The sequence below is a fragment of the Nesoenas mayeri genome (assembly GCF_963082525.1).
Source record: "Nesoenas mayeri genome assembly, chromosome: 11".
Taxonomy (NCBI): Eukaryota; Metazoa; Chordata; class Aves; order Columbiformes; family Columbidae; genus Nesoenas; species Nesoenas mayeri.
In genome coordinates this window covers 11,644,677-11,663,517 of record NC_137563.1, presented here as the reverse complement: position 1 = coordinate 11,663,517, position 18,841 = coordinate 11,644,677, and the positions used below count along the sequence as shown (strand labels likewise).

At 43.7% G+C, this 18,841-nt stretch overlaps 1 protein-coding gene across 3 annotated transcripts in view; it reads right to left on the bottom strand.

Moving 5' to 3' along the window:
• SMAD3 (SMAD family member 3) overlaps window positions 1-18,841 on the bottom strand; it is a gene marked incomplete at both ends in the record, with an annotated part of 70,640 nt that overhangs the window by 15,366 nt on the left and 36,433 nt on the right. For 2 of the 3 annotated variants that reach the window (XM_080350928.1, XM_080350930.1), the window contains 3 exons: window positions 593-667; window positions 1,360-1,494; window positions 2,369-2,562. In XM_080350928.1, coding sequence (XP_080207054.1) covers window positions 593-667; window positions 1,360-1,494; window positions 2,369-2,562 — 404 coding nt within the window. The remainder of the gene's footprint in view (window positions 1-592; window positions 668-1,359; window positions 1,495-2,368; window positions 2,563-18,841) is intronic. The other variant, XM_080350929.1, reaches the window with a different exon arrangement.

Here is an 18,841-nt window from a genome sequence, read left to right as displayed (position 1 = left end):
CCTCCCAGAAAGATGAGACCTGCATGTTTAATTTTAAAGCATCAATACAGATCAGCACAAACACTAAGGCTGCTCATTCTAAACCTGGTTTCTTGTTTGCTTGGCAATGAGAGAGAACCCAGACTTTCAACTTTCTTTGGGATACATCCACCAAATGATCAACCCATTTATAAACAAATCTCCTACTGATAATTTCAAATACAGTTAAACTGGACATTTCAGTATGTAAATGACTAAACGATCAGAAAAATGCCTCTGAAGCAAAGCGCCAACTACGAGCAAAATTTTCACGTGCATGTGTGGATGCAAATACAACACAAACTGTCGTCCTTAGATGTGTCTCCAGTGCTTCAGTCTCCTGCTTAGTAGAATCTGATGGAGGTTGAGGAGAACAGGAACATGCTATACCTTTCACCAGCAGCTCCAAAACATACAGACTTGTGCTTTATGTGAGATGTCAGGCTACATCTGCACTCCTACAGGGATCAAATACCTCAAACCACCACCTGATTTTCAGCGCCGCAAAGAAAAACTTTTAAAGAGTCTCTGATATGAACTAGAAAGCTGCAGCAAATGGCAAAAGATGACTTACCTGCATCCATGCTGGGGTTCATCTGGTGGTCACTAGTTTCTCCATCCTCACTCAAATAGCCTGGAGGAGGTGTCTCTAGAAGCATAAAATGATCACACTGTCATTGCAACTGGATGCAAAGTCTGGATTTTAGACACCAAAAACATTTACTTTGTTATTCACAAGGAGCTAAATATATTTTTTATTACTTTTCTTCCTCAAGCTGCAGAAAGGAGGAGCTGGCACAACCAAGATGATAGTCATAGCATATTTGTAAACAACTGAGGAGGGGGAAACAAAAAAAATCTGGATTTTCAGTCCCATAAAACTTTAAGCCATGTAGACAGTTTTCTGTCCACATATTTATCCTCTCCTGGTGTGCAGCTGCACAGCTTGTCCATGCAAATAAGGTGTAAATTGCTTGTAAAAGAGATACATAAATAGAAGAGCTCAATTCCATCAGAAATTTAGAGAGTTTTACTCAAATTAAAATGGCTGAATTCCATTCAAATCTAAACTTGCTAAGGGAACGTTCGGCTTTAGGTTTCACAATAAACTGAGCACGTACTACTGAAGGGAAGAGGTAAGTTTAAAGAAAACAAAACTATAAACAGCACTGTTGTCTGTCTACATTTATAGCTTTCATCTATTTTTGTATAGGTTCCCACTCCTTAGCTTCAGAGCAACGATAGAAACTTTCCAGTCATTCAGCTTGGCAGAGGCAGACACGATTCGCTGTGCAATACAACCCTTTTCCTTCCGCTTGCTGTATGGAAGATATACGGTACCTGGAATGTAGTTGCTCTGTGGCTCGATACCTGCTGGGAAGTTAGTGTTCTCTGGAATAGAGTGACTGTAATCGTCTAACGGCGGGAACTCGGCTGGGATCTCTGTGTGCCGAGGCACCAGCACTGGAGGTAACACTGCACAAATGGGAAGGAAAAAAACAAAATAGAACAGCAATGTTAACAGCTTTACAATAAAATGACTGAAACCCTAGAAAATGAAGAGAAACCAGTTCGGAGTAACATCCTTAAATACATGCAGCACCAAAGTCGCTAATTAAGGGACACAACTTGATACTTGCTTCTGAAATAACCGCAGCAGTTAAAGAGGCTATTCTTAACAGATCTCAGCTGGGGACAGCGCTTTTCTGAACACACCTAGACTGTCTGCCCCTTCCACAGCAAAGAAACAGGTCTTCTTGAAAAACCATTTAAGAGAAGTTATACCATATGATTCAAAAGGAATAAAATTCACATAAAATGAAGCAGCAAGGTAGGATTAGCATAAACATCCAGACTGGTTCTGCAGATTTGTGCCAACACGCAGCGCAACTATCTGCAGTTGCAGATGAAAGTCTCTTTCGGAGGCAGGAGGAGACTTCAGAACAGAACGTTCGGTTGTGTTGGGAGCTATTCTTAGATCCGCTTCAACTTAAAAGTAAATTTATCCTTAATTTAATACCAACAATTAGGGATGCGCAGAACACTGCCACAGTCCATAATCTCATCTCCTGTGTGTGTGAGTTGTTTACGTGCACACAGGGCCGCATTAGGGACCTGGCAACGATACAACCTACTTGACTTGGATTTTATCGATTTAAAACGATATTTCCCCCTGAGTGCATATTCATAAATTATCCTACTGCATACAGTAAGAGATTATCATCAATAATAGATACACTTTGGTTTTAAAACCTTAAGTCTGCTGCTTTATTCCATTTTGAAATGCACTTAGAAACCCCTGATGCTGGCAGCAAGAAGCGGAGGTACCGGCAGACAGGGCCAGTAGTACCTGGGGTTTCCACTCTTTGGTAATGATAAGGATTCACACAGACTTCATCCTTCTTCATGTTGAAGGCGTACTCGCACATCTCCATGGCTCGCAGCTCATGGTGGCTATGAAGGTCTGGCCACCGCCACAGCCGGCAGTAGATCACATGGGGAAGACCTTTCCGGTGAGATACTTGCAACCGGCCATCTAACGATCTGCAGAATATAAAGATGATTGTGATTTAGACTGGCATTAATCACAGAATCACAGAACAGTTTGAGTTGAAGGGAACTCCCCAGCTCCCCCAGTGCCACCCCTGCCATGAGCAGGGACATCTTCACCAGCTCAGGTTGCTCAGAGCCCCGTTCAGCCTGGCCTGGGATGGCTCCAGGGATGGGGCATCCACCACCTCTCTGGGCACCCTGGGACAGGCTCTCACCACCCTCAGGGGCAACAATTTCCTTCTCATGTCAATAATACACATGTAGTAGTGACCACAGTCCATCAAACGCTCCATTGGGGAACATAACATGAAGACTGGAGACTTGAACAGGAGGGTCAGATCACAGGCTGCCCAGCCAGCTCGGAGTCCCAACACAACTGCAAAAGGTGCTTGTCACCAAAACCCGCTGGGACAGGCATTCCAGTCCCAGGCTTCAGGCAAAGAAGTACATCTCTGAAAACTGGAAAATGTTTGTTTTATATAACAGCCCTGCTCTGGATTTATGAATTTTCTGAAAAGAGGTTAATTTGGAGGCAGAGACAGGAGCTACAGCAAGTACAAATACATCCATTTAGTGGTACTTCTTAAGCATTTCCAGACCATTTGCACAGCTCCCAACAGTTTCTACTGTGCACATAAAGGTATCACATCTCAGAATATCTGCTAATAAAACAGGACTTTTAAAATACAGAGAGAAGTGAACTCCGGTTGTGACAAAATCACCCAGAATTGACACAGGTACCTTTTCTTTAAACAGTGTTCAGGACCATTACAAACAGACAAGGTTTCCAGTTTCATTTTCCAAATTGCAGCTTGAAAGCAAAAAAAAAAAAAAGTTTTCTTCAGCACTGTTTACTATTTTTACATCTAGTCCATGTCTCCTCCAGCTCAATTATCACCTGATCCCACCCTCACCCCAAAACAGCCTGTTCCGAGCAAACCTGGGACGCACGGCGTGTTCAAACCCTCTGCAGCAGAGGCAGGAGCTGGAGCAGGCTGAGGGCTCCCCAGTCACTACCCAGGACCTGCCCCCAGGCTCCTCCTTTGACGTCTAAACCCTTCCCTTGCTTTGCTTAATGACTGAAATGAAACACTTCAGGGGTTTGGTGAAATATTTCTGGTTTTAAATTTGTCAAGGAAAGAAAAAATGAAAATGGAAATTTTAATTGGAATTATTTCCCCGGTTCTTTGTGTTGGCAGCCAATCTAGAAAAAACAAACCAAACCAAACCACACATACAATTATTCAAACAGTGGTTGCGTTAGTCTTGGTTGCCCTAGGAGAGTTTTCCCAAAAGCTGCTCTGGCAGAGCCTGGTAACACACACACCTCTTGTAAACACAGCTACAACAACGAGGAAGGCAGAACGCAACCAATTCCAGCTATTCTGACAAGCACTTGATTTAGAGGAGCAGAAAGGTATGTCACATAACTGCTACGTATGAAATATATACAGAGTCTACGCTGAGGGACTTGCTGGTACAGGTTACAAACCATCTAAAACCTGCAAGTGCATTACAGCCTGAAAAACGAACTATGCCCACAGTTGTTATTTACAGTACATATTTATAGTATGCATTTCTTCATATTGTGCCTGTTATTTATGGGTCACGCATTCTCTTTGGACTGCTCTGTGATGCGGTGACCAACCAGCTGAGTCTGTTGCACAGTTTCCAAGTGTGTTCTTCTGCCAAGCTCCTTCTGAGGACAGAAAAGCAGAAATTGGTCTTCCCAGGTGGGAGACTCACCAGGAGGGTACCAGAACCTAGAACTGATCATCTGGGAAGGTGAAGCCTTGGTATGAATTCAGTGCGGCCAAGACTTGACTTCCGTGACCCCAAAACTTGTCAGTTTGGAAAAATTAAGTAAATATATATATCAGAAGTGCAAAAATATTCACTAAATGTAACAAAAAAAGAGCAGGCTGAAACAAGGAACAAATCAGGGCTGCTTTTCTGTCCCCCTTTTAAACATCTCTGCCCACTCGGAAGGATACCTTGCAGCTAAGTGAGGGCAAAGGAGAAAAAAGAAGACTCAGACTATTCCAATTGTCCTGCAGGAGACACAACTGTGGCAACTGTTCTACTGGTCCCAGTCACCATCAGGAGCTGGACATTACAGCCAGGTTTGGGTTGAGGTTCACAACTGAGATGGGGGAACTAAGAACAAGTGTGCACAACTTTGGGATTACTTGCATGGATGGGTCTCTCCCTTCATTTCCCAGAACAGAAAAAAAATCTCTACACCTATGGCAAACAACCCAGTCAGCTGGAGGGTAAAGCACTCTTCTTCCCATCGCCCCAGGGTTCTTGGTAAAAGCCATGAAGCCTTTACAAAGACGAGGCAGCACATCTCCAGGCCTGACTTGCTCTCTGGAAGCCACGCAGGAACACACAGACATTTCCGCACGTTTCCCAAGCAGTCACCACAAATCCATGAAGGTGGCATCACGCCCCGATTCTTCCTCGTGTCCTGTGCGCTCCTGAATTAGTAATCCTGGTGATATGCGAGACGCACCACTAAAACAAATACGCCAGGAGGTAGGCATGCAGTAATACGGCAAACACAGAGACCGTAGTTGCTACAGGGACCAAACTTGAGACTTTTTGCCCCAAATTCAGTGGCCCTCACCACCCTTAGATTAATGGAGCCCTTCTGCCAACCAAGTTCGCATAGCAGAGGTGGAGAGAGACACCAAGTCCCTGTTGTCTGAGCAGTCCCTGAATCCTGAACAGCTTCAACGTTTTTCTAAACCAAACACAGCCTAAAAGCACAACAGAGCTCTCAACCAACAGAATCGCAGCTACTTGTTTTTGTTAGCAGAGGCTGCATGCCGTAGCAAATGGCTTGTGCTTGCTATTTTATCTGCCACTGCTCATGGCACAAATTCTGTCTAAGGCGGAAGAGGCAGACTTCTCTACAATCTTATCTAAAAGACTTTTCAAAATGACAAAGCCATCTGTTTTATTTTCAAATATAATAACCTTCCCCTTTCCCCTCAATAAGAAGATAAGGTAAAATAAATTATATTTCCCTGAAGCCCTGGGGGCTAATTACATTTTTATGATTGGGAAATCTCTCCTCAGGCTCTCTGTTACGGGACTTGGGACAAAACAGCTTCATCTGCATGTTCTTGGGAAGAACACGGGTAAGTAACAGGGCAGCTTTATTTCTTTCTGTTGTCCTGCTTCAACCCTCAAGGAATAATTTCTCCAAATCAACAAATAACTGGCATGGTTGAGATGGGACACAAGATCAGATGAGCAAACACTGTGCTCTACTAAAGGCAGCTTTCTGTGTAGATGCATAACTCCAGTTACCACAGTCAACTGCCACTTCTTTATTAGCTAATTGAATGCCCATTCGTAGATGCAAACGCTTCACCAAGCACAAGGCTTGAGTACCCAGTCATCTGACTCACAAATGATCCAGGCTCCAGTCTTAAGGGCAGCTAAGCCAAGCTAAGGCCTAGCACTGCCTTGGGGAGATGGGTTTCCTCCCATTCCTACAGTCCTGGCCCATCTCATCTTCTCCCTTGGCTCCTGCCTGCCCCGCATCACACCCCAAGCTGGCTCAGGTCTCTGGCTTGGCAGAAGATTATCCACTTTTTCATGGGTTAGCAGGCTGGAACATTTCTTGGAGGAATCTGATGAAAGCCAAAAGCTGGTGCAAGATGAGTTAGTACATATTATAGTTTTGTTAGCAGGCACCACGCTGAGGATGCACTTGGCTGCCTCACCACATCTGGATAAATCAAGCAGGTGTCTCCCTCACATCCATGCGCAGAGTAATCAAATTCCACAGCACACACCACTTCTACCCTTGCTTGGTCCTGTTCTGAAGCACAGTCTGATCTCGAAGGCTGAAGTATTCCCAAAACCATCTGAAAGCTCAGCACATCCAGGCTTCATTAAAATCTGCAGAATCTAAGCACCAAAATTTGCATGGGGTTAATGAATTGTTCCTCCCTCTTACTTTTCTTTTAACCAGCCTGTGTTGAGCAGATCTCCCTGTACAACTGAGAGGATATGTTCATTATTCCATACTACCTAACAAGATTTCTTCTAAAACCACCAAAGCTGCTTTGGCCAAAAATTCAGTACTGGATGGTTCTCTCCAAAAGCAGCACCATTTATTTGGTGAGACACTACATCTTCCAAGTGCCTCAATACTGTATGGTGGGATTGAAGAGCAAAGGCTGTAAAGAGCTCTTCTTTTGACAGTGTCGATGTTCAGACTCTCACTGCCAGAGGGTTCTAGTGCACCTTTCCTAACTAGCACTTATCCTGAACTTGCAGGATAAGGACGAGAAAATATTGTGATCCACATGCCTGTTTTACTAAGGGAAATATGATGAGCTGCAGTTCTCACTGCCTGTGAGTGTGAGAGCGTGTAGGCTCTGAGAGCCTGCAAGATCAAAAACAAAGCCAGGACACAGTGAGATTGCCGAGCTGATACCAGTTAGCACTGGTTTATAACAAAGAACTGAATTCAATGATTCAGAAAAACTAAGTCCTACAGTGCATTCAAACGTAGAATCACAGAAAGGTTTGGGTTGGAAGGGACCTTACCGATCATCTAGTTCTAATCCCCTGCCATGGGCAGGGACACCTTCCACCAGACCAGAGTGCTCAAAGTCCCATCCAACCCAACCTTGAACGCTTCCAGGGATGGGGGATCCATAACTTCTCTGGACAGCCTGTGCCAGAGCCCCACAGAACAATTTCTTCCTCATATTTAATCTAAACCAGACATTACTCCTTATAAAAAGTCCCTCTCCAGCTTTCTTGCAGATTCCCTTTAGGCACTGGAGGCTGCTCTAAGGTCTCCCCAGAGCCTTCTCCAGGCTGAACACCTCAACTCTCTGTCTGTCTCCATAGCAGAGTTGCTCCAGCCTCTGAGCATCCTCATGGCTCCTCTGGCCCCTCTCCAACAGGTCCATGTCGCTCTGATGCTGAGGGAACCAGGGCTGGAGGCAGCACTGAAGGTGGGTCTCACCAGGAAGGAGAATCCCCACATGGTCAGGAGGTTCCACCTCCACACCTCAGGCAGTTATAACCAGAGATTAAAAAATCCTGAATGAAGAAAGGGAGACCAAGGCTCCAGGAATGCAGCTAGGTAATTTAACTGCTTGCACAACAGCATAAGGCATGGGCAGGGCAAAACTGGGGTGTCTATAACAAACAAATAACCCCTCCCCATGCTGAAGACCTTTAGGACTGATCTATCATTACATGTTGTTACAAGCCATTTACCAGGAAAGTTTAACACATGAAACTGCTACTCCAGACTGTCCAGACTGCTGCTGCTCCAAAAACAAAGGGCAACAGTGACTCTTAATAGCAAAAACAGAGAAGGGAGGAAAAAAAAAATGACAGAAACACTGAAGCTTCCTTTTGTTTTTCTTAAAAAAAAAAAAAAGCCTGATTTAATTTGTAAGATACTTTATCAAGAAAGGGAAACAAACAAACCAACCCCACACTTGTTATTTATTTTCCTCTTCGAGCACTTCGCAGTTATCTTCCCTCTAGATGGGTAATGAAACTCTTCCTTGTACCCCTTCTCCTTCTTTAAAAGTACAGTTGAAATCAGTGGAATGCAGTAGTGAAAATTAAGCAAAGTGATATAAACAGTAAGATATTACGGGGAAGGTTGTCGAGGTTCAGATTTACTCTGTCAGAGATCCCTTACGTCCCCTTACTATTCACACACATACACTCCTGTTTGCAAAATCCATCCCTTTTATATCCCTGTCATTCATCTTCCAAAAGAGCAAAACGCCTGAAAGCTCAAGTATCCAGTAACACCAGCATGTGCAAAAAGGGGTAAGGAAAAGAGAAAAACAACCAGGATGAAAAAGTTTGTTATGTATTTCCAAGGAGTTCTTATTAAAAACCACAAGCAGAAGCTGGTTTTTAAAACCATGACAAATAAGTTGCCAGTATGCTCAAAAATGCACCAAGAGCTATGGCCACAGGCTGTGATTTTCCCTTAAGCACAAAACATGATAAATAGTTCCTTACTGGCTCTGCATCTGGTCTACACCAGGAAAGTAAGTATTTATTCTTGTAGCAGCATCTGGGGTTTGTGTGCAGAGCACTGTAAAATCCACAGGGCTTCACCAAAGCTGGATAAAATCTCAACTTTCCCTGAATACTGGCCAAATGAACAACATTGAATAAAAAAAAACCACCCATGCAGCACATTTGTAATTCAAAAGCTTGCCATCTCTCTCCCCTCAATTTGCTCGGCATTGCTAAAGTTTCCAGTTTCTGGTGCAGTTTTAACAATTGTGTCATTCACGTTCTAGAACCAGAAGTAGCTGTGTTGAACAGAGGTTTGCAATGCTCAGTATCACACTGCCAGAGAGGAAACTAATAGCTAATACTTCTACTTAGCACTTCAAAGATTAAAAGAATTAACAAACATCTAATTTGCAACAAATCTCCATGGAGGGGGTAAGTTTTTACCGTCCCCGAAGCAATGAAGTTAAATGATTCTCCCAAAGTGTGATGGGAGCGCCGGAGGGACCTGGGGGTTCAGCCTGGAGAACAGGAGCTGAGGGGAGACCTTCTGATCTCTGAACTGCCTGAAAGGAGCTTGGAGCCAGGGGGGTCGGGCTCTGCTCCCCAGGAACAAGCGCCAGGACCAGAGGAAACGGCCTCAAGTTGCACCAGGGGAGGTTGAGGTTGGATCTTGGGAACAATTTCTTCCCCAAAGGGCTGTCGGGCATTGGAACAGGCTGCCCAGGGCAGTGGTGGAGTCACCATCCCTGGGGGGGTTGAACAGACGTGGAGATGAGTCTCTCAGGGCCATGGGGCAGTGCCCAGGGTGGGGGAATGGTTGGACTCGATCTTGAGGGTCTCTTCTAATAGAAATGTTTCTATGATTCTATGATAGAGTAAAACAAAAGTTTGTGTCAGAGAAAGCACCAGGAATAAGGAGTTCCTCACCCCCTTGGCCCTATCAAAGATCACCGCTATTTTGTGCTAAACTCTCACATTTGGACTTCTTATTATTCTCACTGAAGCTCTCCTTTGGATTTAAACACATCTCCTCTACGTTTGCAGATGGCAGGTGATTTCAGATGCTTCCGACCTTCTCAGGGAGTTGCTGACAGGGGCAGAAGTGCTGTGGAAAAGGCACAAAGAGTTTGGAAACCCATGGAAAGGTTCTCCCACTCCCTGTGTGGCACTGCCAGGTCCCACAGGATCCCAGCCCATGGGTGGCCCAGCTCCAGGCATGTCCTGCCCATGAAATCTTGAACAGAGACTGCTACAACCTGCTGGTAAAGATTTTAAAGATAAAGAGCAATTCTCATTTCTTCTGACGCTGTGTAATTCTTCTACTTGAGTCTCATTCGCTCTGAGTTTGAAAAGTAGCTGACAATACAGAAATTACTGATTTATCTTGTGTGGGCTTCTTACTGCTGCCTATTTACATCTCTCAGGCTTTACTAAGGCTTTACTTCCCCTTCCCCCACTCGAAAGCTGAAGAAATACAGCACAGAGAGTTGATGTAAGGATCAGATTATGACAGCATGAGTCATTTATTAAGATTCCAGTAATGCTAAGCTCTTTAGCAGGTGCCTTGAGACCATATTTTTCAGAGTCCAATTTCAGATTCAGACATAAGTACGTTTTATTGGTTTACCATAAACTGTCTGTTGTTGCCTTCTGCTTGCCCTGTGTTCCACAGCTCCCTTCTGAGCTGTGGCCACTTCTCCTCCCTGCTGGCACACAAATAACAGCTTAGTTTAATTTAGATTTCTTAAAAAGCTACAGATAGATCTTGTTTTGTCATGTAGTATCACGATCTAACTATTTTTTCCTCTGTATCTTTTACTAATCTCTGTTATTTACATCACTTTGGCTTATGCCACAGCTACAGAATATTGGCTTCTGGCTACCAAACCCAGCTCCCTTTCCTCTATTTTTAGCCATTTTTTAATTATATGCCCCTACATCTCTTTCAACTCCTCCTTTTTCTGATAACCAGTAGCATACAAGATATGTTCTTCAGATGACCAACCATGCATGTCCTTCACTCCCCTACTCCCAAAAGGGCATCATATATTCTAATGCTTAATTACAGCTTAATCATAACCCCAGTTCTAAACTTCCTAATACACACCCCAATATTTCTGCCATCTCCACTTGGACCTGCAAGGTGGATGGCGGTTCTCAGAAGTTACGTTCTCCTACTACTGACAGTTCAAAGGAAAGCAATGAATTAATTCCCCAGCAAGGCACAAAATCAAAGACACACCATTTCTAATAACTGCAGCACAAATTATGCACTTAAAATGTCTCCGGTGCCACCTCTTCACCCTGGGGAAGCCCACGGCTGCCAGCAAAGCAATGTAAAAATACCCCAGCTATCCCTGTTATTACTGCAAGAGGCAGACAGGGCAAGCTTTATTTTGGTAAGAATGTGGTAATTCACTATTAATTTACCATGAATGGAAATGAGTAGAGAATAAGGGATGTAAGTGACATCTGAGGCCAGAAGTGTTTCTGAAGGTATCACATCCAAGCCTTTTCCCAGGTACCTTTTGTGGAGCAAACATCACTTTTGGGATGATTTTTATAACTCCTCTAAATTTTAAATCCAGTTTTTCTGAGCAGTCCCAGTCCTTTTATTTATTTCAGCCAAGTTTATTTGCCCAAATGTGTGTCAGATTCATTTAAATTTATTTGTGCTTGAGCCTTAAGGGGACTGGGGGCGGAGAAACCAGACACAGGGAGCAGCCTCTCCAAAGGAGCGTGCCTTTTTGAAAACTCATTTATCATACAGACTTGTCATTTCTTCCCAGAATCCCATGTTTAACTCCAATCATGAAATCCAAAACCCAACACAACTTTCATCCAACCGAACCACCTCCTTTCTCTCTCTGAGGAGATTCCAGGCATACTGATGGGGCTGGGTATTTGTGTGTGCCGAGGAGTTTCATAAGGGGAAAATGGATGGATGGAAATGCCAAAGAGTTTCAGATAATCTTCCATAACACAGAGTGCATTCCAAACAAAAGTATTTCAAGAAAGACTGAGTAACTGGAGCACACAGTCCTACTAGCAATAAAAAAGAAGCTGCTGCTAAACTTACTGTTAGCTTTCATGGTACTTACACTGATTTACATTTAATGTCTGGGTTCAACATGCATCTTCTTGATACCGTAGGGAAAAAAAAAATCTTCCTATTTTCACTACAGTCAGGACAGCTTCGCAAATTATCATCAGCTGTCAATACAGGCCAAATCAAACCAGAGCAAAAGAGCAAGAAAATATGCTTTTTAATTGCTGAAAAAGAAACTAATGTGGTGCAGAATGTTTGGATAGAAATCTCACACCAAGAACTGTTGCCTCAAATATATATGTCTGCTGACAAAAGCAAAAGTGATTATCATAGTGAGTGTTGAAAAATGACAGTTTTAAGATCTTGGACTCTCCTTCACAATATATACAATTGCCAGTGCCTTCAACAGAAACTTCATATAAATATCAGGAGTCGGAACTGACTTCTCAGACAAATGTTTGTGCATTCTCTCAAGCTGGGACAAAGCCAACATTTCTTATGGAAACATTTTTGGTGGTCCTGGGCAAAGAACATGTTTACTTTATAGCAGATATAACTAAAAATACACTGTGCCACAGCCTCCAATTATCTTGTTTGGAATAGTTTGAGGCTACTCAAGGCTCATTGCTGTTATTTTCTTTATTATATAGTGAAAATGTTGCTGCTTTTCCTATAATTTGAAAAGCAGCTATTTCAAGATTTGACATCTGTGTTTGTACCTCCCCCGCGTGGATTACAAGATCCAGGGTGAAATTTTCCAGAGCGACCATCTCCCATTTCCAAAAGCAGCTCAGGATGTTGAAGATGTAGATCAATACTTTCCTTGAATTACATTGGCCTTTAAAGTATTCCATTAATTCCACTGGCTCTACATTATAGCACTTTTCAAGCTGGTTTAATAGCCACTTGGATATATAATTATTTGCACAACCAGTTGTAATTAACAGCGTACCACAAACAAGGGGACCTGGCAGGGATGTCCTTTGGGATCCGCTCAGAGCTACAGACAGCTCAATGACCAGGACCTGTTCTTCATTAAGGCTGATCAACTTTAAACGAAACGCAGCTTGCTTACAAAAACTTTACTCTGGGTTCCTTAACCTTCAGTCTCTCCCATTCTCCCAAACAATTAACCACCTTCTCTTTCCCAGCCGAGCCTTCCCAGCCGCCGACTCGCTCCGGCATCCTGCGAGTTGTTAACGAATCGGTCGGGCATGAATCATTTCCCATGTGCTGGCTGCGGATTTCGTCACCCAGCAGATTCTCACAGACTTTCCTCCTCGGTCCCGATGACAAAGAATTACCTCCGCTACCAAAAACAAGCCTTTGAGTTTCCACGAGGAGTGAAGCAAAGGTGTGTGCCGTGCGAGAGGTGAAAAGGGGAGTGGAAGGCTGTGTTAATTTTACAACTCTGACTTCCTTAATTACAAGACACCAGCAATGCAGGAGGAATCCAGCTTAAAAAGTAAACCTGGAAGGGTGTGATGTCTTAAGGGAATGCTGCAGATTCAAGATGAAATGCCTCATTAAAAGCCCACAGAAGTTAATATTTTACAGTCTCTTATGTCGGTAATTACTAATGAAATCAGAGACTCCAGACTCTGCAAGAGTCTGTGCGTATTTGGAGGAAAATCTTTGTAAACTTCTCTGTCTCATAATCAGGTTTTACAACACATCTGAGAAAGGTGAGAGAAGAGAGGCGGTGATGTTACAGGCTTTGAGGTTTATTTTGGGGGACTGCTTCTGTTCAATAAGAGGGTTATTTGTACCACGGAGGTGAAAAATGCTTCAGCTGAAATATTTTCTTTTCCCGCCAAAAACTCCCAAGAGCAAAGAAGGAAGCTGTGTACATGGCCTACCTGAAAGCTTCATTTTTTCTAGTAAATTTACAGATCACTTGAAAGGCTTGTTGCATTTTTTTGCAGCCTAATGGCACAGCAGCTGTGCCATGCAGCAAAAGAAACCCATTCCCTCAGCCATCCCCTTCGGCCAAGATAATGATCTTATTCATGGAAGTGCAATTCTGCTTTCCTAAATTACATATTCTGTTAAAAAAAATTCAAAAGCAAAAAAACCCACTGAAGAGTACTGAGGGGGGAAGAGTATTTTCCCCATGCTACAAGGGACGAGGGATTGTCTTGCTCACCAAAAATCAGACTTTTACATGTTGTTGCTCCCTCTATCAGGATGCACCATTTCCCTGTTAAGATCTGCAGTGCTCACTATTGATTTGAAGGAAATTTTCCCTCCATCCTTCACCCTCCCCTACCCTAAACGTCGCTGGGGCTGGGAACAAGGCTGCAGAACTTCAATGCTGAACTCTGACTAATGCAGGATGTGTGGGAGAGCAGCACGGCATGAATAACAGCTCTATAAAGCACGTCTCAGTATCACGCTAAGTCATTCTTATCATCCAAACAGGATCTGGAGCATGTGCGTGCACGGTACCTTTCCTGTAAAGGTTTTATCACTGCTATTGCTTGCATGGAAATCCAGCTGGTATGACATAAAAAAGTAGCAGGAAAAAGCAACTAGCCGAAATCAGCATAAACAAATACCTTATTTTCATGTAAATGTCAGTAGTAATAAAAACTTGAGGCAACAAGTGATTAAAGAACAGTCCAGAAAAAAAAAAAACAACCATGAAAACAAGTTACCCTTCAACCACCACAGGAGACAGAACTGTTCCCAAATGAGATGTTTTTCCAAAGTTTTCCATGAGGTGTCCATAACGAACACCTGAAAATATCAACTGCATCAAAACTCACATTTAAGTAACAGAGAGCCATTTCAAGTAGCTTTCCTGTTGTCATCTCCCCTTCCCTCTCTCCAAACTAAAAAGAATATTAACATTCACGTCATCCTGGGAGCGTCACTGGATAAATGCTTAAACATTAAGCTTAAACTGGAAGTAGATCTAGTGCTTGCCAAGGAGAGGCGAACAAGGAGGGAAGCAGACTCACAGGTAAATATTAGTTTGTACTTGAAAAAGCCGGAGCACATTTTAAAGCTGCTTTTGATTTTCATGCCAACTTCACGCCGTCCTCCCTCAAGCGCTGGTGGGGAGGGTGACGCAGGGGGAACAAGCGCCCGGTGGCTTTGGCAGCTGGTCCAGGGTGACAGGGACACTGCCGCCCGTTATCAGCCTAATTATAGAAAACGATCCAGAAACAAGGGATGTTTTTCTTCCCTGTTTTCGGCCCCTCTTGGCCAGTGCCTGTAACGGCAGCCACACAGGAGCCTGGCTGCACTGCCGTGGGTGATTTTGGCGTTCATGAAAGGGTCAAGGAAAGCTGTTGGGGAGCACAACTCTTCACTCCCATCCTGTAACCACACAGGCCTCACATCACCCTGCCATCTGGCACCCTTCGCAAGTACCAGCCTGGGCAATAATGCTGGATAAAGACTGGAAGCTCTTTAAAGACACCAGAGATCCCTCCTGGCCTGCAGCAGCAGACCAGCATCCCTCTGCTGGGACCTGGAAGGGGAACCCACAGAAGACAAAAGAATTTTCAGTTCTTCAAATCCTAAAGTGTTTTCAAAACTATGCAAGCGTACGAATAGATCTGTCCATCTTTGTGGTACAGCCAAGATAAGAGTAACATTAAACACCGCTTAAGAGCTCACAGCAACACGACAGCACTTCCATGGTCAATATAAAGACCATCATCAAATCAAAGCTTGAGAGAACCTTTAGAAACAAATCATAATCACTACTCAAGATGAAATGCAGACAGGAGACCCGGGAACACCACCCAGTTTCTCTAAAACAACACAATGAGACACAGAGAGGTAAAAGGCAATTATCGTCTTCTTTTTATGTCTCCTTTTCAGCAGCATAAAGCACTGACTGGGTCCCTGGGTCAGCAGTGACTCAGAGAATAGAGGCCCTTTCACTGAATCATCCACACATTTTTAAGCACCCTCCAGGTTTTGTTGATTGGGAGATGTCTCACTACCTACACATTCCCTAAATACTAACTGGGATGTCCAAGGCACGAGTGAGAATGAGAGAACACGCGATCAAGGGCGCAGTGGAGCGGGCAGTGCTCTCTGAAAACTTTTTTTGTTTGTTTGTTTTCCAAAAAGGAAGACAAGCCACATGCAAATTCAACAGCATGTGAATATGGGCATAAACTACACGGAGATAGGGAAACAATGGGATAAGTCACAATATTTGATTTCACAAGTCAAGATGCTTTTCTTTTCCCTGCCCTCATGACTAAGCCTTTGGTCCACACACCCACTCCAGCCTCAAAAACCAACTCGACGACACAAATTAGATCGCTCTAAAATACACACAGGCAATGACCAATCACACCTCCTCCTCACAGCACTACGTCTATTTACTAAGAGTCTGCATCAACTGTCTGCGTCGTACGTAACAGGATCCAGCTCCCTCTTCCCAATGAGACATGAAACATCAGCAAGTCCCACTGCTCTCTTTTTTCCTTATCCCATTCCCAAACCTCCGAGACTGCAGGTAACATTTCAAGACTTCATCCCCATCCTGGCACAGACCCACTGTGTAACAACAACGTTAAACCTTACTCTAGGAATCTACTCACCATCTGCAAACAGTGCTCCGCATCACCTCTAGTAGACGCCTTCCTGGTTGTTTTCTATTTTGTTCACTACTTGCACCTCAAGACATTTTCCTGCACAAAACTGAAGAAAAAACAAACCAAACCCAACCCCACATAACGAATGAAGATCTGCCCCTTCTTTTCCCTCTTAGCAACCAAAACAACTTGTCTGGCCTCATGTCATCCCACCCAATCTCTTCCTGCTCTCTGGCACATCAGATAAATATCTCGTTCCTGCAACCCATCAAAACCACAGCTGCTAAAATTATCATTCTGACCCATCAATCACACTCCTCTCTTAATCTGTCGGGTATCTTCTAAGAGGCATGGAGTTCAAACAGCCTAGAGCCTTGTCCTCAAGGTACTCCAGCCTCCTTATATCCCATTTGAGGGCTCATCCCAACAGCAGCTTCTCCTCCCAGATTCCTTCCTTGGCCTGGACACCCCCCATATGCTTCCCTCAGCTTCTCCTTCCCTTCCCATGTCTCCCCCTCTTCTTCCAGCCTTCATGAGATGGAAGGATGATCCTTCACCGTCTCTTTTCTTTGGAAAGGCCAGTTAAATTGAGTGCACCACATGCTATCAATGTGATGCAAGCAGACAAAAAGGTTTACAGGGAGGAGATGGTGCAAAAACATTAAAGTAATTAATATAGTCCATGGTTACACTTTTCTCTGAATATTCCCATGAGTACTGTCTTGCATCTTTTCGACTGCCAGCTATTCACTACAGGGACAGTCTGTATTTTTCCCCCCCTTCTAAAGCAATAAGCACATTCTTGGCAGCTAAATTATTAATAAGGAACAAATGGTAATTGATTTATGGATGAGCCTGAAAGAAAGGATTTGTCTTCTTCAGTCTTTTAAGTCACTGTGTCCACATCGCTTTGTCCTGGTTCCATCCACCCCAAAATCTCCATCTCCCACCCAGACCAGTAACACAGCATATCCAGCTCAAAATTATCTGTGTTTACGTGACCTCTTTACCTCCGTGCTATCTGACCACTGACCAGATATTGGAGAAGAGAAACAAAGCATTTATTGTTCTTTCTGATTCTCTTTCTTTTCAGCCGGCAAGAAGAAGCCTAACTGGATTAGTTCTTAAGGTTTTATTTTTATCCATTGTGAGCTTGTGAAAAAAAAATACTCAAGGAAAAGATGAGTTTTGCATTTAGGCTTTGAATATGCTGAGCTTGGGGAATTAGCTCCTCGCTGCTGGTGGAAAGTTCCACAGTTCTGGCCCAGCTCTTTGCACCAGGACTATCTCTCCTCCTCCTCCCAGCACTATTTTCTCACATTTCAGCTCCAATACTTGCAACAACGATTTTTGCTCCTGCTTTGCCGAATGAACTGAGGTCTTCCTCTATGCTATGAATACAGGCTTACTTGTAAAACAAGCTTGAGGAGCAGCCCCTGAGAGCAGCTACTCCACAGGCTGTTATGTTTATTATAATTAACAGCACCACACACATCCTATTGCTTTCATAACACTTGCCACAATTTGTTTGGCATGAAGAACTGATCAGCAGTCGGCCTGCCACAAACTCAACCATTTTTAAGGTGGGACCCATGGCTTTACTGAAAGCAACAGAAAGTTTGTTTCTAGAAACGTGATGGAGATGCCATGTAAAACTTCAGGTTGCTGCTTAAATGCTGGCTGAATCCTAAACAATGGGAACTCTTATATGAGGCAAAACCAGCCCTTCAAAGGCTTGCAGGCAAATATACTGTCACTGAATATTTTGTCATGGAAGCAAGAGCCTAAAAATATAACACAAACAGATAATGCAGTGAGACAGGCCAGCGCACATCCTGTCTTCGCTCTGTAAACACCCCGATGTGAATTGGCACCATTGTACAAATCAGGCCACCCATACGAAAAGTAGGACAGGGGTTTGTAATAAACTGCGGTCTTCATCCCCGCACCACTACGCTCCTCATCTCAGATATCTGGCTATATACTGGAAGAACAAGAAACGCGGTGGGATCGCAGCTGGGCTGCCCATCCTGTGGGCACGGCGGGGAGGAGGTGTGGATGGAGGAGATGGTGTTATCACCCATTTTCTGATAAAAGCAGCACCTGTAGGAACCCTGTGCCCTGCACGTGACAGGAAACCCAGCCTGAGATGTGCTGACTCAGCGCCCGCCCATGCCTTTGAACTCTTCTGAAAACTCCGTCTTGTCCCTGAAAGCAAATGGCTGTTACTATCTCCTTTCTCTGTGCAGAATTCATAGAAAAGAAAAAGCATGACAGGTAACTAGAAGAAATGATATCCTTAATTCCTTGTTCCCCTTAGCAAAATTTAGGCTTGAAGGGGAGAATATTTTGGTTAGTGTAAAGGAGAGAATGGTAAAAGCCATACCAGATTGAAAAAAAGTGAAGCACTGAAGGCTCAGTTCTCCACCAAAGGAAAGTAAGATTCATTTCTTGTTCCAGTAGATGTATTTTAGGTAGATTTTGGTGAATTAGACCCCAGTTTTCAAGACCTTCAGGTTCCTTTTAAGTCTTTTATTCTTATCAAAATCATCCCCATTGGTCCCACTACTTTTCTATAGCACACGTGTGATACATCCCTCTTGTGGAAGTCTGTCAGAACACTGGAAACACTTCA